The sequence below is a fragment of the Phoenix dactylifera genome, unplaced genomic scaffold (assembly GCF_009389715.1).
Source record: "Phoenix dactylifera cultivar Barhee BC4 unplaced genomic scaffold, palm_55x_up_171113_PBpolish2nd_filt_p 000190F, whole genome shotgun sequence".
In the NCBI taxonomy this organism is placed as follows: domain Eukaryota; kingdom Viridiplantae; phylum Streptophyta; class Magnoliopsida; order Arecales; family Arecaceae; genus Phoenix; species Phoenix dactylifera.
Genome location: NW_024067717.1, coordinates 314,823 through 336,448, shown reverse-complemented (window position 1 = coordinate 336,448; position 21,626 = coordinate 314,823). Strand labels below are relative to the sequence as shown.

At 41.3% G+C, this 21,626-nt stretch overlaps 2 protein-coding genes, 1 non-coding gene and 1 pseudogene across 3 annotated transcripts; all 4 read right to left on the bottom strand.

Moving 5' to 3' along the window:
* Positions 1-3,289: 3,289 nt before the first annotated feature.
* On the bottom strand, positions 3,290-7,242 carry LOC103715235 (annotated as a pseudogene).
* Positions 7,243-7,354: 112 nt separating this feature from the next.
* Positions 7,355-7,426, bottom strand: TRNAW-CCA. The gene has a single exon. It is a non-coding gene; the product is annotated as a tRNA-Trp (tRNA).
* A 5,831-nt stretch (positions 7,427-13,257) lies between these two features.
* On the bottom strand, positions 13,258-14,439 carry LOC103715263 (ATP synthase subunit delta, chloroplastic-like). Its single transcript, XM_008802834.3, has one exon. It carries the CDS (start codon positions 14,422-14,424, stop codon positions 13,564-13,566), a length of 861 nt encoding a protein of 286 aa, XP_008801056.2. The 5' UTR covers positions 14,425-14,439; the 3' UTR covers positions 13,258-13,563.
* A 4,012-nt stretch (positions 14,440-18,451) lies between these two features.
* Positions 18,452-21,293, bottom strand: LOC120105099. The gene is made up of 4 exons (XM_039117195.1): positions 21,118-21,293; positions 19,204-19,448; positions 18,953-19,094; positions 18,452-18,896 (listed from the first exon to the last, which is right to left on the bottom strand). The coding sequence occupies exons 1-4, from the start codon at positions 21,291-21,293 to the stop codon at positions 18,452-18,454; spliced, it is 1,008 nt and encodes a 335-aa protein (XP_038973123.1).
* Positions 21,294-21,626: the final 333 nt, after the last annotated feature.

Sequence of the window (21,626 nt, the reverse complement as noted above, 5' to 3'; positions counted from 1 at the left end):
TTGGTTTATCTTGCAGTAGAACAATAGCCGTTGCAGTGGATACCATTCAAGGTTAAAAATAGTAGCAATTTAAGTATTAAAACTTTTAGAGCCCCTCTGGGTTATATATAATAATGGAGAAAAGATAATGGACGTAATAATTCATTATTTAATATTAACATGGTCCACTGCAATGCAAACAATGGCTGTTATTTTTTATTTTTTTAATGAAACGTTACTTTTCTGAAAATTTTTAATGTTCACATCAAATGTCCCTTTGAAAAACAATACCTTTTTCTAATCCAATAAACAGTAAATGGGAACCTTAACGCTGCTATTTTTTTTATTGCTTGTTATTTTTAGTGATTATTTTAACATTAAAAAATTGAAATATTATTCTTTGAGACAAATAACTTTCATTATAGATCTCAATAATGGTTTAGCTGGGTCCATTAGGATAAAATAATGCCACTATTGAAACATTGCTATTATTTTTTTGGTACATCAAGCATTGCTATTATTTGACATCATAATAGAAAGGAATCAAATAGCATTGTGGTGCACCGGTGGTCTTGGCGTGTTGAGAAGTAGCTTTGGAGTCCATTAAGAACAAAAAACCGGGTCCAAAGCAGAAGTTTTGGAGCAATGCTCTTGTACCAGTTGCCTTTGAATGTGATTGGTTGTTTCCCTTCAAATTTATAGGCTGAGACGTTAGCTTTTCCTTTGATAACTTCTTTTAGCACATCTCATCGCATTTCACGCCTCAAAACACTTCCTTGAAGACGACAACGGGTTCTGGAGAAATGAAGCGATCCCATTGGCGAAATATTATAATAACTTAGCTGTTTATATTTAAGTATACATGCAACTATATAATACAAATTAATATACATACTATCATGTTCCAATCTATATTATATGTATGCTTTTGAATGGAGGATGGTTAAATGATGTTTCATTTTGGTGTTATATGCAAAAGTGGGAAAGCAAAACCACGTGCAATCGATATTTTTGTTTTTTATTTTTATTTTCAAAAATTATTTTCATTATTGTTAAAAAATAAAAATAAGAAATTTACTTTTACTATTTAAAAAATAACAAATCATATTTTTTCAGCGGTTGTCAATACTACTTTTACAACCATCACTATTATCATATAGCCACCACCATCACCACCACCATCATCTTTGACACAGTACCATTGCTATTGCCTCTACACCATCGTTGCTTTTACTACTGTTCGAGCTATATTGCTCACATTCTGCCATCATTACTGCTACTGCCTTCGGCACAATACCATCATCTCCACTACCAGCATTATATTTATATTTTAAAAATAATTGACTATATCAAGCATGTTTAAAAATAAAAAAAATATTTTTTTTAAAAAAAAGTGACAACGATGCCATGCAACATCTAATCATCCCTCACATAAAAAAAAATTTTAATTAATTTTTTATCCGAATTTAGGCTTTCAAAAGATAGGAAGGGAGGCTTGATGCTCTCAATTCTTTACATTTGAACTAGAACTTCTAATTGCTAGGTTGAGAAGTATGACAACCCAAAGGAGTCCTAATTTATAAAGTATAGATCATGATATAATTACAGTATTATAATTTTGTTAAAAATTTAAGATAATAATACTGTTACTTTATTGTTATTGCCTCTTATTCTAGTAAAATGGCTATCATCTATTTTTTATAGCACAAAAATGAAATAGTGTAAAAAATCAAGCAGCTAAATTTTTTCTTTGCCAGTTAATGGATGACTAATTATTGTTTTGGATCAAACTGTCATACAGCTATAAGAATATTAATTAAAGAGCTCCCAAACCCAGGAGTCGAAGTCATTTTGTACAATTTTTCCCCTTCCTTTCCGGTACCGAGAAAGGGATGCACGTTAGCACTTGACCGCGCCAAGTTTCATGCGAGGATTGGGGGGTGGAAAAAGACGACCACCATTAAAAATTTAGCACGTTCTCGCCACCGCAACCTTCCTCTTGATGACAGAGACTATATGCAACCACACATGGATGGGCTGAAATGATGAGGATTAGGAATTAAATATCATGGCATCCTTAAACTAGAGGGCCTCAAGGCCTTTGGACTTGAGATTGTAGGAAGTAATAAGAAAACATCTCCTATACTAAAAAATTCATGGTTCCAAAACTTGCTCTCAAATTTTTATTTTATAAAAGGTTTTTGTTTACAAAAGAAAATCTTAGAAAGACCGAGTAATTCGATTTTAACATGTTATTACCAGCACAACCTTCCAATGATGATGGATTATCCAAACATGCCATGATAAATTGATGGCTGGAAATGATAAAATGATGATAGTGATGTGAGGAAACCTTGCAAGAAAAGTTTCAACATGTTCAGACTAAAAAGGCCTCAGGTTTTTCTTACTTGAAAAGTGCAAGAAGTAGAGTTGATCACGGGCTTTCTGGCCTGCCCAGTCCGGAATTTTTCATGTTTGGGTATTAAAAAAATGTCCATGGGTCGGGCTTGGGCAGGAAAAAAACGGTCCGACCAAAAAAATCGGGCTGAGCTTGGAAACTTTTAAAAATGACCCGATCTGGCCCGGCCCAACCGTGTTTTATATATAAGGGTAAAAAATACATCTAGTTTTAGAGAGCCCATTAAGCTATTAGGCCATTCTGGCCCATTTCCAGACTCCAAACATAAAAAAAAATCAGACCTATCGAGTCGGACCTGGACAAAAATTTAAGCCCGACAGTCGGGCCGGGCCGGGCCTAGGCATAGCCATCAGGCCTAATTTCTGCTGTAGAGTCCGGCCCGGGTTTTGAACAGCTCTAGCAAGAAGTAACACATCTGCATCCCTTAAATTCATGGTTCCAAATTTTCTTTTCAAGCATTTATTAATAAAGTAACATCTTAATAGACTTCAAATAATTTGGTGTTTTCTTGGATTTTATATAGAAAATTATTGAATATGTGTTGCAGTATTTCTTAGTTCAAATAGACCATGGGCTGGATCCATTCTGATACCAACTATCACAAGCCTCATTAAAAAAAAGCTTGCTAGAAAGTATTATTTAAATTTTTTGGTCCGGTATAAATACTTAGAATCTATCCCGTTCATAGTCGATGTAGAACTGAATATATGTCCGTATGAATCCTCATAATTACAAACTACCAATGAAACCACTGTCAATAAACTCACTTCCCGTTGCTTTAGGAGCGGTACTGCAAGAGATGAGAAAGAAATCTCAACCCCATCAACTAGGAGTTAGCTTGATGGATACTGAAACTGGAACTAGGTGTAATAATTTCTCTTCTTTCTTTTCCCTCTTCCATCTTCTACATTACCATATTTCTTCCTGATGCATAAAAGAGGACTTCAGCAATTCAAAAAAAGATCAAGATATAATACGGGCATTGCCGGAATTGACATTGTAAAAGTAAACACGAATGCCAGCTTAGCTTCAGTTATAATATCTAATTTAAACTAGTGTAAAACAAAATCGATAATGGTGATAAAAGGTTAAGGTATACATACCAATAAAAGGACAAAAAAGATTGAGCTGTTGATTGGGAATTGCTGTGGAGAACATGCAAAGCCAACATGCACAGACACAGTATTTATCATCTCATCAGATATATCTTTGGCTCTTGAAACACAGACACAGTATCCAGAAGTTGTGATAAGACATTCGTATGTCACATAACTGGGTATCAAGCCTAAACTAATCATCATTTTGCAAACAAATTCTGCCCTCTCTAAGCCTAGCTTTCCCATAATTTGCTCTCATTGAATTGAATGTAGGAAGAGTAGGCTTCTCCTTTGAGCACAACAAGCTCTTAAACACTTGCTCCAATTATCGAATGCTTGCCGCCTCCCATATGCATCAATAAGTAGATTGAATGTGATTGTGTCCGGCTTGCACTGATTGCTTTTCATTTGCACAAGTACAGACTCCATTTCTTTGAGCATGCTGTTCTTCCCATATGCATCCATGACACCATTATAAGTATAAATATCAGGAGAGATGATGCTTTCATCAAGATCTTTGAATAATGTATTCACTTGTTTTACGTCCCCAGCCTGATCAAATGCTCTCAAAAGAATATGTAGGTCACAACATTGGGTTGGCATCTTTCAATGCCTTTCATCTTCTCAAAGTACCAAAAAGCTTTTGCCAAAGCCTTAGCTTTATCTCATGAATGAAGATTTGCAGTACTGTTCTGCATCTGAGAAAATAGCCACATGGCCATCCTTGTCTGGCCTTTCTTTCCCATAACAGTTATCAACTTTGAGTAAACAGCATTATCATCAATATATCGGCAATGTCTCTGCATCAATCTGAATACCTAACAATAAGTAGCATTAAATAAAGTTAATGCAAAAGGCAGTCTATTTAGGGTTTTAGACAAGTATACGTGCGATCTGAATACTTACTCAAGTCAATATAACCATGCATTCAATATATGACTACAAAAGGCACAAACCAAGACCTTAGAAACCCTGCCAATGTATGTGCGTGCATTTCTACAAGTGTGTTTACATGCACATACATGCATATATGTGTTTGTGCATGTGAACATGTGCATGTACATATAGATATGTGTGTGCATATAGTGCATACCTAGACATACAGATACATGTGCATATGTCATACCATCTGGGTGGATTTGCATGTGTCATTATTTACATATAGAAATACGTTTTTGAGTGTGTATTGTGTGTGCATGCATGCATAAATATATAGATATAAATATACATTGTGTATTGTGTTATGCAGGTATATTTTGTGTGAATATTGAATCATTTTATTAAGGAACCATATTTGATTATCTCCTTGATTGTTGATCTCAGTGCACAGGCATTAAAGGAAGAACATAAAAACATAATTATAGACTAATAGTCATGTAATACATGAGCATTCTGTTAATGAAAATGCTGGTGTGGATGCAATGCAGAAAGCTGCTAGGCAGGGCCACAAAATTTTCCGGGTTTGTATGAAGGTGGATTCTCTAGCACTCATGAACACTATTAGAGGATAATGAGAGGCGCCATGCTAGATAAGGTTTTTAGTGGAATGTATCAAGCAAATCTATGTCAGATATGCAAATTGTGTATTTACCCATAACTTCTATGAGGCTCATAAAGCTGTTAACAGGGTAGGAAAGCAACAAAGACAATTTGAAGACCTGTATCTAGATTCTAGGCTCATATTTGATTAATTTGTCTTCCCATTGATTGAAGCTTCCTGATTGGAGCTGATATGATGCATGTTATCTGTCAGATAGTTAAACAAAAAAACTTTTCAAAAAAAAATAGAGATAAGTAGCTTAAATAGAACTGAGAACTGACTCACAAGGAACAGAGATGAATAAATTCGTGTCCTACTTCACAGCTGCATTGAAACTGAGGATGACACTATGACAAATGTCGAGCTTACACAAGCTACTGCAGATCGAAGCGATGAGTTATGCTATAAATCAGTGACGAGGGTACCACAACATAGTGACTAAAATGATAAGAATTTTAGAAGAACAATTTGGCTACATGCAAGAAAGTTGACCTAACGAGAATATCTTCTCATTTAAGAAAGACTATGACAGATGTCCGAGCTTACACAAGTTACTGCAGATTAAAGCTATGGGTCCTACTATAAATCCATGAAGAGGGTACCACAACAAAGTGACTAAAATGACAAGAATTTTAGGAGACCAATCTGGCTACATGCCAGAAAGTTCACCTAATGAGAATGTCTTCTCACCTAAGAAACTATAGGAAATTCTTTAAAGCAGAGAAAATGAATAGATAACCTAGACAGTTATATTAGAATTTGGCGAAGCTTATTTAACTGCAACTTGAAAAAAAAGGGGGGCATATATAAGGGTATATAAACAGCCTTTTGGAAAATGATTCACATCATTTATAGATGATAAAGACTACTTATATGGAGATTCATTGTGGATATTGTAGAGATGCCCTGTGATGCATGTCATTTGTGATAGTTTCTTTTATCAACATCCACTAGAAAATACTTTGTAGTGAACCATGAACTCCATCAATCCAAAGTCCCTTGAGATGCCTATCTAGCAGTATCGTTATTTGATAAGTTCAAATACGTAGGAAGATAACCCACTACTATGAATGCAAATGATCATCACTTATGCAAAGCATGTATATTAAGCATAAACAATGCAACCATGTTAGAGCAACACGTGACATTGATAAGCTTCTCTATCAGCAATCACTGCTTCTAATAAACAGGCAATCAAATCCGTGTATAAGAATCATCGAAGAAGTTCTAAACAACACTGAAACAATCCCGACAAACCTTCACAGACGCATTGAAATGGGAAGTTTAGAAATATAGAAGCTGGTAAAAAAATTTCAACAGGAAAAATAAGTTAATATGCACACTAGCCAAATTCAACCATTGGATATAGATAGAGCAACAAAACAACTGCATCATAGAAGCTCTGCAAGGTAAAGGAGAAGAGAGTTATCAAAATATATATGGGACCAAACTTCAGTCAGATAACTCACAGCAACAATTCAAGCAAATCAGAAGAGCATCAACATCCGATCTTTTAGTGAAAACCATTCAGATACCTTAGCCAAGAACTAAATCAATCAACCAAAATCACAACTTGAACTAAAACGTGTCTCACATAAGCATCAAGATCCAACCTTTTTTAACAAAAATTCACCGCATTTCGCATCCAACACCTCCAAAAGAGCACAAAGGATAAAAGAGACGAACCCCCAAGCACTGAAGCCAGGAATCCGTCTTCCCGAGCTCCTCGAACAGCACGAAGTCGTGTTCCGTCCTGACCACCCTCACGTATTTACTGAGCGTCGTCACCAGCGGCTCCTTCCCATCTCCCGCCTTCCTAAGTATCATCCGGACAAGCGCCTCCGCCTCCGCCTCCGCCTCCGCCTCCCCGCTCGAATGGTAATTTTTTGGAAAAGAAGGGAAGATGGGCGCTGAGATTTCGGAGCAGAGAAGGGGAATGGAGTTGGGGATGAGAGATGGAGAGAAAAAAAGGGGAGGGGCGGGGTTTGGGGGCATCGCGATGAGTGGGGGTTCGAAGTCGAAGAATCGATTTGGCGGTGGAGAGGATGCTGCAGTGGAGTTGGATTTGGACGGCATCGAGTGGAGATTTCCCTGTCGCTCCCTCGATGTTGGGCTGTCGGTTCGAAGAGATTCCATTGCCATGGCCGAGAAGGAATTACGTGATTGTTTCAGTAAATGAACGGCTGTGATTGGAAATTAAAAGATTTTCAAAATAAAGAATTCAAACAAATTAAAAGCAAAAGATTTTTAAAATTTTAAAACTTAAAAAATTAATTTTTTTTTCTTTTAAAAATAAAAAACCGTGTGGCGATTTGGGATTGAACCCGACGTGAATCGAACACGCAACCTTCTGATCTGGAGTCAGACGCGCTACCATTGCGCCACGGATCCACTTGAGAATTCAAGGCACAAGGGAATATCTTCATGTATTGAATCAGTTACAGTCTCCGACATGATTGGAACTAGAATTTATCGATCTACAAGTTCTTATCTATGGAGATTGATCTATAACAATACTATTATCAACCTTATCTTTTCTTGATGACGCTGGATAGGCCCTTAGCATTATGAAGAGGTATGAAAGGACATATCAAGCAATGTATTACCAGAGTTGGTAAGTGCTTGATATGCTTGGTAAACAATGATTTGTTGCAGAGAATAACAAGTCTGAAAAGCATGATTATGTGGCAAAACAGAGTCATAAGCAATTTTCTTGTTTTCATCAAGAAAATGAAAGCTATCCCATTAGTATTGTAAAAAGAAACACATTTATAAATCTCCTTGACTTGTTTATCAATGTTGCTAATTCAACATGTAAACCATCGGGCTCTAGGAAAATAAATTGCAAGGGATGCTATTTTAACAATATAATGGTTGGTTCGTAAAAAGATGCTAGGCTGTAATGAAGCTAAAGTCTTGCAACTAGATGAAGAATTGAAGCTATAGTATGACCTCCTTTTATGATAGAAGTCAAGGAGGATGATACTAAGCATTCCAATAGGCGACACCTCATGCTTGAAATGCAGATTGAATGCCAATGTTGTGTTGATGTAATTCACCTCCTTGACTAGTTATAGTAAGTTATCATGATCACATACCTAACCAAGTAGGGCTGCTGGCCTTGCGAGCAACATTTTGAAGATGCAAGAATTGTGGATATTGATAGAGGTTGCCGCAACAAAAATGGGCCAAAATTATAAAAGGTCATGTGACGAACAAATTATTATTATTTACACTTTTTTACTTGTAATTTCTGAATATCTAAAATGTTGTTTGGTATCAATTTCATTTTTTCTATTCTCAAAAATAATTTTTTTATTTTTTTAAAATTTTAAAATATAAATATATTTGGTATAGTCAAATTAATTTTAAAAAATTTAATATGTTGATGGTGATGAATATAATGATAATTGCAGCAAATGATTAATACATATTATATTTTATTATGCTCTGTTATATAATACTCTGCAATGTTTTTTATGGTTATTTTGTCATACCAAAAGATAATGAAAATGTTGATGGCCTTAGTAACAGATATAATGGCGGTACAATAAAGCAATGAAGGTTAAGGTCGTCATGGTAGCAGGGCAGTGGTAGCAATGGTGGTGATAGCACCAATGATCAAAAGTGATGACAATGATATGGTGAAAATGGTGATAGTGGTTGCAATATTAGCGACACTGAAGATGTTATTGACGTGGTAGAGATAGTAACAATAGCATCGATGATATGGTAGCAGTAGTGATGATAGTAATGGCGGTATTAGTGGTGGTGGCGGTGGTAGTAGAGGCGTTGTTGATAAAAAAATAATGAGTTCTTTGTTTTTAAAAAATATCTAAAATAAAAATTTCTGACTTTTATTTTTTTAAAAAAATAATAAAAGTGATTTTTAAAATTAAAAATAAAATAGCATGACCAAAAATATTTTTTGTCATAATTTCTATAATTTTATTTTTAAAAAATAGAAAATGAAAATAGAAGCGATGCCAAACATACTTATATGAAAAACCTATTTCGGCTGTTGTAAATAAACTATAAGTAGTGCAAATGTCCAAATCATCCTAATGATAAACTTTTAAGCAATGCATGAACTCATAGGTCTCCCTCCCTCCCTCCCATGGTTGTATCACTGTTCTCAGATGACAGGTGGTGTAAAGCATGAAGCTTACCTTGACGACCTTTACAGAATGCTTGTGTGCAGGCTTGTCTTCCATGCCAATTAGCTCTATTTGTCCATCCTCTCTCTCCCTCTCATAGAGTGCAATATGTAACCTAAACATTAGATGATTGGATCATTGTTCCATTGAGATGAGGTTAGTGTAGAGAATGTAGCTTGCCCTGATGGCCTGGGCAGGCCTCTCTTTGACGCCATGGGTGAAGACCAGAAAGTAAAGCCCTAAAAGCATCAACACTGGCATCTCCCTTTGGACCATGTTGACATGACCGTTAGCACCCATGCTCCTCACCTTCACCCCTGCCAATCCTTCCTTAAAACTGTGTCCTTCCACTCTTCAATAAAATCTTCTTGATTACCCATGTAAATGTTGAGTAGCACCAATAGACCATAGTCACAAAGAGTGCCAGTGCCACATCAGCACGAGGTACATTTTATGTGAACAACTCATAGCATTTTCATGAAAGATTTTTAAATGATAGTCCTCTATCTTGGATCAAATGGTAAGATGGTTCCTCATTTATGGTAAGCACAAAACTCACCTGACCTGTTTTAAATTTTCATATCATTGGAAGCTAAGGAATATCCAACAACAATGAGATACCCACCCGTCGTGTATGAGCCGCCGTTGTACACAAAAAAAAAAAAAAAAAAAAAAGAAAAGAAAAAAGAAAAAAAAAAGGAGAGATATACCAAGTGCATTTAGATATTTTCAAGAGAAGGAAACTCAACCTAATAATTTAGCCAAATTTAGTTGGATGTAGATGACAATTTGAGGAACTCAAATAGTTTTCGGATGCGAAGGAAAAGAAAACCATTTCCAATAGCAGCGCTCGCCGACTGCCCTTCAAGCATTAATCATAAGATCATAGCTTAGTCCGGCTACCATGTTCATCAGACCTATAATCCATTCTCAGCATGCTAGCTTAAATCGACCATTGTAATTTGTACCCATTCATCAGGTGGAGTTAAAGGTCATATTCCTGTCAAAGCTGGAAATGTGAATCAGAGGTATTGGGGATTTAGGAATGGTTGTTTTTGATAATTAAACTGGGATTTCCAGCCCAAGTCACTGTTTGGGTAACTAAGGCTAGCCTATAAGGGCTTAAGTACTCTAGTGTTTAAAAGTATCAAACTCGTTTTGATCAATAATCTCTGAAGTCTTGGGATTTCAGACAAGTAGTGCCTATTGACTTTTAAGAACACAACTGCCGCAGACCTTTGCTTTTACATACAATATTTTCTAAGCTGGAGTTATGAGCTTCAGAACAAGTGGTTGAACAGAGAGAAGATACGAGAGAAATAGGCTTTGAGGCATGTATTTCTTTAATCAATTTTACCAAATTCTGATTGCAGATTACAAGCACAATAGTTGTTACTATGACGTCATCTCCACCAACATCGAAGGAGCGGCGGATTATGGCAGTCCAATTAACCCGGAATATATTTTTTGATAGAAGTAGAGAAAGTTTGCAGTCTCTCGAAAATCTTTTCTTTGGTACTCTTTCATGGATTTCAGACAAGTAGTGCGAAAACTCAGCTGCCACAAACCTTTTCTTTTACAGAACATTTTCTAAGCAGGAGCTATGAGCTTCAGAACAAGTGGTTGAACAGAGAGGAGAAGATATGAGAGAAATAAGCTTTGGACCTGTGTTCCTTGAGCCAGTTTTACCAAATTCTCATTTTAGATGACAAGCAAAACAGTTGTTACTATGAACTCGTCTCCACCAACATTGGCATAGCAGCAAAGTATGGCAGTCCAGTTGACCTGGAATATTGTTTTTGATAGAATTAGAGAAAGTTTAAACTCTTGATGATTTTCACTTGGGGTACTCTTTCATGGGAAGAACAAAGACAAACCTAGGAGCAATATGGTCTCGAGGTAAAAACATAATCCAAAAGAATGTCTTGGACTAACATCTGAAGGATACCTTAGAAGTTTGCCTAGCAAAGTCCAATACTTTCTGATAAATGAAAAAAATAAAGACAGTAAGTTCAATATTAAACTATATAACCATCTAAAATTTTATAAGGTAATGTTTGCAATTAGGAATGAACTCTCTTATTTTTCTCCCCTTTTTGGTATTTCCTACAAAAGAACTAAGTAAGAAAATTAAACTTCTTGTAGTCATTGTAGATTGATACATGGAAATGCTTCTTTAAGGGAAGCCAAAAGAGGATCTTTTTAAAAATATATAGATGAAAGAATGTGCCCTTTTCATGGAGATAAGGGTGTGGGATGATGCAAACTTTACCCAGGTGACCTAAAGAGGACACTGGAGAATTTCACTTTTTGTCAAACAAAAACGTGAACCAAGAGGCTTAACATATTTATCTGTGTTTGAGTGAGGGATGTTACTTCTATTGTTTCTATTTTGGGCCAAATTCCTGGAAATTAGAAGTATACATCAAATCTTCACCCAAAGTTTTCTCCAATACATAAATTTGGAATTCTGTGCTACTTGTATGTTATAACTTCAATTTTGTCATCTTCGTTATCAATTTGAAAATGCATTACAACATAAAGGAAGCCTTCAATGAGTCAAACAAGCCCAATATAGCTTTTGGTTACAAATTAGGCCCATCTCTCATCCCAACAACTCATCCAGACCTGCATTCTTGAATACTGACTTCTATAAAACACATAAGAATTTAACTTTGATACACACTCCTTTGATAACATATTTTACTAGTAACCAATTTGGTGAATGCAGTCTGAAATTAAGAAAATTAGACACAGCTGCAATTTGTGAGAAGGTAGTCTTAGGGCTTGAGTTTAAACTGCTTCACCAAATAATTGGCAAAAAAATGTCACAATTGCTAGTCCAGAGAACCCAGAATTCATCAAGTAACATTTACATTAACATTCCCACCATCTCCACAAAACTTGTGACAATATTGGTAAAGTTCACACTGTGCCACTTATGCACTATGTTGTGCTTATAAACTTGTTATAAAATTAGCTAATTCAGCAAGTTTCAGCTGAAATTCTATGAATTAGACCAAGTCTCAAACTGCATACTCTTTTATCAACAGTATGGATCATATTTGCACAAAATGAAACAATGCCATAGTAGAAAACTCACCTAGCATCCTCTAAATACTACGTATATTCCCACCATCTCCACAAAACTGTGACAATATGTAAAGTTCACTTTGTGTCACTTATGCACTATGTTATGCTTATAAACTTGTTATAAAATTAGCTAATTCTGCAAGTTTCAGCCTAAATTCTATGAATTAGAGAAAGCCTCAAACCGCATACTTTTTTATCAACACTATGAATCATCTTTGCGCAAAATAAAACAATGCGATAATAGAAAACTCACCTGGCATCCTCTAAGTACTATGTATATTCGTAATGCCTTCAATACTACACAACTGATGAGTAAATTTAGCTTATCGGTTCACTTGGCATCCTCTAAATTGCATTTTAGTTTCACATTAGACATATTTCTCATCCCAGCAACTCATTTCAGACCTGCATTCCTGAATACTTAGTTCTATAACACACATGATAATTGAACTTCAATATGCACCCCTTTTGATAATATATTTTGTTAGTATAACAATTGGTGAATGTGGTGGAAAACTAAGAAAATCGGATACAATTGCAGTTTGCGAAAAAGTAGTCCACTAGTCTTAGGGCTTGAGTTTAAACTGCATTAACCAAATAATGGCTCAAAAAAATCATGATTACTGGCCAGAAAAGTCAGCATTTCATCATATAACAATAACCTTAATACTCCTCACAATCACTATGAAGCTTGTGACAATATGGTAAAATTCACATTCCTTCACTCCTGCATTGTGCTGTGCTTATCAGCTTGTATACCAACCGATATATTCACCAAATAATTAGCAAAAAAAAACAAAAGATGCAATCATCATCCAGTCCATTCTCCTGATCATGTCCACAAAGCTTGTGACAACATGGTAAAATTCACATTTGAGCATCCTTTATGGACTTTTCTATGTTTATTAACTTGTGATAAAACTTAGCTATGTTAGCAAGTTAGAGGTTAAATTATATGAACTAGAAGCTAAGCTATAAATAACATAAGTTTTAATCAACACTTTCGATCAGATTTGCAAAATTACAACAATTCTATAATACACAGCACACTTTGCATCCTCTACATAATCTACACAATTGATGATGAGAAGAAAACAATCTTGATGAAGGATTCAAAGAATCCAAGACTAGCTAATTGCCCAAAAAGCAATCTTTCAGAAGAATTCAAAGAAAACCTCCGCCAGATTACATGATTCCAGCATATAGCCTTACAATTCATACCAAGATTGAATATTCAAGAAAGAAAAAGAAGGGGAATCAAGAAGATGGACCTCAGAATCATGCGAGGGCAATGGAGGAGAAGTCGAGCTGCGCCGCAATCTCGTCGAGCTGTTTCTTGACGCTCATATCAATGAGCTTCGACCCTGAGGACCCGTAGCGGATAGTGAATCCGGCGACGAGAGAGGGATCAATGACAGTCTTAATCCTCACATTCTTGGCCCCTGTGAGCCTTTGCACCGCCTGGGCGATCTGGGCGAGGTCCTGGGACTCGAGCTGCACCACCGACGACACCACCACCACCTCCGTGCCGGTGATCCGATTGTAGCACACCTCAAACTCTTTGGCGATATCTTTGATGATGTCGATCCGCTTCATGTCGACGAGGATGTTGAGGAAGTTGGCCGTATGGTTCTGGAGCTCGGAGGAGGAGGCGATCTCTTTCACCACCTCCAGCTTCTTCTCCGGCGAGATCGTCGGGTTGGCGAAGAAGGACTGGACGTTGGGGTCGGAGAAGAAGCGTTCGACCTTCTCGACGTCGGCCATGGTGGCCTCGAGGGTGCCGTTGGATTTGGCGACGTCGGAGAGGGCGGAGGCGTAGCTGGAGGCGGCGGTGTCAGCCATAGTGGCGCCGGAGGCACCGCGGCGGGGGTGGCGGAGGGAGGGGAAGGAGCGGGGAAAGGAGAGCTTGAGAGTGCGGGGGCGGGGGTGGAAGGGGAGTCTGCGGAGGGAGGCGGAGACGGAGGGGCAGCGGAGCGAGGGGCGGCGGGGCGGAGGGCGGCCGGAGAGGTGAGGAAGGCGGCCATTGCGGGATTGGCTTTCGGGGTGGAGAGAGGGGAGGGACGGGAGGGATTTTCTGTGGAGATTTGGACGTTGGGATTTTGTGGGGCTGGATAATCGGACGGTGAAAGAGATGGGCATTATCTGAGAGTCCGGAGGGATGGCGGCCTCTAAGTTGTTGAGTGAATGATAGGTAGCCACGTGGAAAATCACTGGATGAGATGTTTAAGAAGAGATAATAAATGCTTAAATTTAAAATTAATTGGGTGATGATGTTTGGTCCAAGTGCAAGCTTTGGCAAATGTTGGAGATAGCGTCTTGGTGATATGTAACCATATATATATATATGAATCAAAAAAAAAAAGTTGGGAAGAAAGTTGTAGATAAGGTCTTGATGGATTAGAGAAAATATTCTAAATATTTAAATTTAAATTAGATGATAGAAAAAATAAGAAAAATATATTATGTGGTTGATAAAAAGAAAAACAATAAATCACACATACTTTTCATAATTTCTGAAGATATCATTATTAACATGATTTCTTGTAATATTTTTTTCTGAAAAAGTAAGAATAATTTGGTTAGGAAATTTAATAGATAATTAATTCAATAAATTTCTTTTTTAATTCATAAAATAACATCGATATGTTACAACCACTAATAAAATGTGGTTATGCGGTATGTAATTATCAAATGATATTTTTCTGTAAAAATAGAAACAACAGCATACATGAGAGGATATTGTTGTAGTAGTATGCTAAGCCTTGCTCTTGCAGATCTTTATGAGATTTTGGATCCTTATAATTCATTGCCGTATTAGATACAACTTATATTATTGAGATTGAGAATATAAAATATTAAGTTACTTTCTTTCTCTACCTTTTTTTTTTCTCTTTTCTCTCTTTTCTTTCATCATCCTTTTCTCCACCTTTCTCTCCTTCTTCTGTCGTGCATCATATCGTTGATTTTAAACCTATTTATTTTGATTGAGGTATTTTGTCCTTTTGCATGGTTTTTTGTCTCAGGAATCTTAGCCAAGTTTTGCTTGCCATGTTGAAAATGAAAATACCATACTGGTGCCACCAAGGTGGTAGCCTGTGGTAAGGAGGCAATAATTCCGCCCGAGTTGTCCGGGTTCGAAACGCGCGGGCGTCGATTAAATTCGGAGACCGGATGCCCCACGTCCGGTTGGCTCGTTGGCGTTATGCTTTCCTTCCACTTGTAGCTTGGTGGTGCCATGTGTGACGTACTCACCTTCGGGTGGGTGTGAGTAAAACGGTGTCTACCCGTATCGAACATTCTCCTGTCGGGGCGGGCCTAGTGCATGGAGGCTGCTATGCGGGGGTGGCTGGTCCCTTCCTCCCCCTTACCCCTTTTTTATACCAAAAAAAAAAAAAAAAAACCATACTGGTCAAGGTAAGACCAATAACAAAGGCATAAGATTAGTGCTCATAACATAGAAGTTATTCTTATCACATTCATAATCAAAGTAGTTAATTATAGTCAACAAAACAGAGGATGGAAACTTCCTGTGGACGCGCATTCCTCAGTCCATGCTTCACATTTTCAAGTGTCGATTCACACGACCGAGGACTTTCTTCCAAGCAACCATTGCTTATAAACACCCTTGTAGTTACTCTCAAAACTTCATTCACAATACTCTTCCCTGCCTCCGTCCTTCATGAAGTCTTTACCTCCAGGGTTTCTGCTAGCAATACTTCTCATGCTACTCAGCCTGCTGTTTTCCCTCCGAATAACGCCGAAGCAGCAGCAAGTACTCTAAAATCCTTTATACTGCAATATATGGATATATATATATATATATAATCCTACTTTATCACTGGCTCTGGCTTAACTCTCGTATGATTTACTTTTCAGAGATGTTCCTGGGAACTCGATGAATTCTACCAGTTGCACCAACTGTGGAGGTGTGCTTCCATGGCGGCTGCGCAGAATTTTGAGAAGCCCAATGTATGCTCCACCATCGCCCATCAAAGCAAAGTCTCCGGGTAAACAAACTAACAAGTGCTTGATTGGCCGAGAGATTCTATTCACTAGAATTAGATTCTAATATTACATCCTTTGTAACCGTTGACCATCTGTCTTCTCCATTGTTGACTTTCGGTAATGCCAGTAACTATTCCATGTTTCGTCAACATATTTCTGCCGTGTGCCTGACTAGCAAAATTATATAAACTAACAAACCTCCTTATCCAACCTCCAATTGATGCGGTTCAAGTTGCATTGGAAAAATTTGCTGGATGACAAATATTGTGGAAGTGGTTTCATCTTAAAGTTCTATCTTTACGGTATTTATGAATTCTTAAAATATCCGTTCAAATCAAGTATGTCTTCCGTGAAGCTAAAGAGCTGCGATTGGGTAGCCGCCTATGGGGCCAGCATATGGATAGTACCGTATGGGGTGGAGATGGGGAAACTGCCTCGGGTACTCTGAAATATTCTATTTTCTGATTTTAGTGGATGTATTCGTACTCGTCAGATTATGAATCTTCCAATTAAAAAAAAAAAAAAAAAAAAAGAAAAGAAAGAAGGTGCATCCTAAAATTGTAATATTTGGCCTCTTTGGGTACTTGTGAGTCAGGTATCAATGCAAATTCATGCTTGACTATCGATTGAGACTCCTTGGAGATTGCCCGTAGTGCTTTTTTTTTTTTTTTTGCTAAAAACGGTGATTCATACTACACGGGTACGAATGCACCTAGAAGAGTCTGCATACAAAATGTCCCGAAATGCACCAGGCAAATCATCCTCACCAACCCATAGGGAGCCGCCTGAGTGGCTCGCAACATACGCCGCCACCCAGTCCGCCCCCCATTGGCCTCTCGGTATACATGCACAGCTCGACATAGTACCCCCTCCCTCAGCATCAACCATATATCCCGGAGCAATGGATGAACTCCCCTCTCGCTGTGAGAGCCCTTCCGGATCCAGCTGATCACCGTGGCCGAGTCTCCCTCCAAGATGATGGAGCTCGCCCGAAGAACAAGTCGCGCAAATCGCAACCCCATCCAAGCCGCACGCAGCTCTGCCCTGGAACCGAGCTGTCGAAGATCTGACAGCCTCCTGCTGCCACCATGCTGGACTCCGGGCTCCTGATGACAAACCCGGCTCCACCCCTCCTACCACCCTCCTGGACTGAACCATCAAAATTAACCTTGAGAAGCTCGGGGTGGGGGCTCCCAGGTGAAAAACACCACATGAGGAGCTGCCGAAGCAGAGTGGGAGCCCCAGGTGTCCCGAACTGTCAAAGGTCCATGGTCCATGTCTGCGTAGAAGAAGTCCGCAGCCTGTGCTCGGGCCCGCTCCATCACAAACCACGGGGACAGACTGATATCACCAAAAATACGGCCGTTCCTGGCCAACCAAACCTGATAAGCTATGCATGACGCTCTGATAGCCGCAAAGCGCGTCTGTGGGGAGCTAGACCAGCTCCGAACCTCCTCCAGGAAGCACTCCCTCCGGCTCCAAGCGCCCGCTGGTAGTCCTGACAGTCTCCAAGTCCTCCTCGCCCAACCACACTGAAAGAGTACATGATCCACTGACTCCTCCACCTCACAGAGCGTGCACAGGGGGAAATGCCAACACCCCGTCGGCTCAGCTCTGAACTAGTCGGCAGTCGGTCCCAGGCCACCTTCTGGTGTAGACCAAACCTCCATACCCAACCACAGTCCCTACCCAGCTCAGACTCCTGCAGAAAAACCCGAGCAACATCACCCACTCTGACTCTGGTCCTGCATGTAGTGCTCCAGACCCTGACATCTGGACCTGCTGATCCAGGAACGGGAAGAGCCCGAACCCGCTCCGCTAAGTGCTCCCCAAATAACTGGCCCAGTCTGTCCTCGTCCCACTCCATCTCCCCTGGCACGAGGAGATCGCATACCCGGAGCCCCGCAGCCCTCTCACCTCTGATCATCGTCGGCCACAAGCTCAGTGGGAGGGCATCCACCCATGGGTCCTCCATCACATCAATAGTCCGACCGTCGCCAATCAACCACCTGGAGTGTGCCTGAGCCATAGGCAGATACCTCCCAACCTCCCGCCACATGAAGGAGCTCCTCCGACTACCCGCCACCTGGCCCACGAAGCCTGCTCGACCATATCTCGCCATCATGACCTGACTCCAGAGACCCTGTGGCTCCAGCACAAACTACACCGCCCGCCTCGCCAGGAGTGCCTCTCGCCTCGCCAGGAGTGACTGTACCCCCAGGCCACCCTCGCTCAGAGGCAGACAAACTCTCTCCCAGGCTACCAGATGCACCCCGTGGCCCCTCCCCAAGGAGCCCCACAAGAAGCTACGCATAAGCCGCTCAATCCCCACCAGCACCGTCTTCGGCACAACTGTGTGAGCCATAATGTAAACCGGCATGGAGCAGAGCACTGACCTGACCAGCGTCAGCCTGCCCATCATAGAAAGCGATGAGGCCCTCCAACCCTCAAGCCTACTCTGAACTCTCTGCACCAATGAGGAGCACTCTGTCACCCGCAGCCTCCTCCCAGTAATCGGGACTCCAAGATAGTCCAATGCCCCCTCCAGCTCTCGCATCCCCAATATCCCCCTGATCTCCCGTCGCACCCTCCGCTCCGTGCTCGGACTAAAATGTATAGACGACTTTTGGAGATAATCCTCTGTCCAGATGCCGCACAGTACTCAGTCAACACTCTCTGAAAGGTCCGGGCATCCCTCGCTCTCGCCCTGGCAAGCAGCAGGCAATCGTCTGCAAACAACAAGTGAGAAATGGACCGGGCACCAGGGGCTGGACTATAGGCAGCCAACCCCTGGTCCTCGCAAGCTACATGTAGGCAACGAGAAAGTACATCAGAGCAAATAATGAACAGGTATGGGACAGAGGACATCCCTGGCGAAGCCCCATAGTGGCTCGAAAGAAGGGGATGGAGTACCATTGACTAAGATGGAGAAACTAGGCCCTTGCACACAGCCAAGGACCCAGTCAATCCAGGTCTGATGGAATCCAAAGCTCTCCAATGCACGCCTGAGGAAGTCCCAGCGGATCCGATCATAAGCACGCTCCATATCCAATTTCACAGCCATCAAACACCGCCTCCTAGAAGCACGCTGCAAGTCTCCCATCATCTCCTGTGCTAGCAAGATATTATCCGATATACTCCGTCCCCCCACAAACCCCCTGCTCCATACTAATCATGCTAGGCAACAAGGCCCTCATTCTCCCAACCATGATCTTAGCTACTACCTTGTACAGAGTAGTACACAAACTAATGGGCCTATAGTGGCCCGGCTCCGCCGCATCCTGACGCTTCGGAATCAGGGTGATATAAGTGACCTGCCAGTCATCTGCCATCATCGCTCGAGAGAAGTATAACTGCACTGCCTCCACCACTGACCTCCGAATGATACTCCAATACCTCCGAAAGAAGAAGGGCGGAAATCCATCCGGACCTGGTGCCTTGTCCTCCCCCAGGGCCCAAACTGCTCCTGCACTTCTCTATCTAACACTGGCTGGATTAATGCTGCATTTTCTGACTCCTCAACCCGGACTGCCGGCCTGGGAAGCTGATCCATCACATAGGGCCCCTCTACCTCCGTCCACCTGGATCTGAAAAACTCAACAGAGCCTGTCTCACTGCACTGTCCTCACCACCCGCTGGCCCGCCCCCACCCTCAACGACCGAATCATATTCCTTTGCCTTCTAATAACCGTCGATCGATGGAAGAAGCTAGTGTTCCTATCACCTCCTGACCCACTGGACCCTCGACTTCCTGCCGCCAAATTGTCTCCTGCTGATGCAGCAAGGAAATGATGTGACGCCAAATAGCGTCGCAAGTCCGCCATCTCACCTCCTCCAGCTCCCCCTCACGTCCTCCCTCCCCTGAAGATCTGCAATCATACCCTCCACCTCCTCTAGTCTCCTGAATAGTACCACACCTCCCTGTTCCATCTGCGAAGATGGGCTTGGTGAGCTCCAATCTCCGCGACACCCCTGCATGGCATCTCCCTGTACTGGTAAGCCCCAAAGCCTCTCTAACTATTCTCCAAGATTGGGATAAGACAACCACAATTTCTCAAAGCGAAAAGGACTATGATAACTAGAACTTGAAGCTGTAGAGATCAAAAGAGGACAGTGATCTGATGCAATCCGAGCAAGATGGCTAACCTGGTAGGAGGGGAACCGCTGAATCCAGTCGGGGAGGCAATGGCCCTGTCAAGCCGCTCCATACTCTCGGTCGTCCAGTTGATTGTTACAACATGTGAATCGCGGTCCGGCAAACCCAAGATCCACTAAGCCAGACGCATCCAGAAACTCTCGAAACTCCCTCCTGTCCACTGAATCAGAATAGACTCTGCCCCTCGTTTCTCAGAGGGGCCAAGGATGCAGTGAAGTCCTCCCACTACCATAGTCGGCACCCCCTGGGCCAACAAACATTCAGCTCGCCCCAGAGACTCTCCTGTACGGTAATCAGTACTGGCATAGACCCCACATAGGACCATGGGGTTCATTCGGTTCCGAGATGACCATCACAACCTGCTGCTGGCAGTTGCAAAAGACATCAATTGAGGCCACTCCACGTCTCCACAGCACACAATACCTCCAGACAAGCCCTGAGACTCGATCACAAAGGACTCCCAATCAACAGCCAACCTCCGCAACACCCGGCGCAACCCTTCTCCAGAAATTCGTGTTTCACAAATAAAACAAACCTCGGACAATAAAGTTGAACTAATCTCTTGAACGTCGTCAAGAATGAAGGCTTGGCCGCCCCCCTACAGTTCCAAGCTAGGATTTTCATTTATCAATATGGTTTAAGGATGAGGCTCGCCCCTGACTTGGGCTTACCTCACTCTGTGACCCCTTGTGTCTTCCACGGACTCCATCCCACACCACCCTGAATCACCGCGCGCAGCAGGTCCACCACCATCCCGTGGGTATGAATCGGGGAGCCAGAGCCCTGACCAGAGCTGCTTGGGATGCCTCTCATCACCACTTCGCTGATGCACCAAGGGAGGCTCCATCGGCACAGAGAAGTCCACTTCACCCGTAGCTGACAACCCCTCTGTTAGCAGACCCGCGGCTGCTCCACTCTGCACAGTCGGTGCCGACAGCCCTCCATCGACCCAACCTCCAGGGACTTCCCTGTAGCCGGTGTCTTTTCACCGCCACCAGCCACAGCCTCCCTCGGCTGAGGAACCAATTCCACCACCACCGGCCCGGAGCTGCTCGACGAAGAGGTGACCGCCGCTGGCCCCGTAGCTTCCGCAACTACAGGCCACCCTTTCGTGGCCGGCCGGCTTGGGGCCTCACCGGCGGCAAGGAGGCACTCCGGAAGTGCCTTCTTCCTTCCTCCC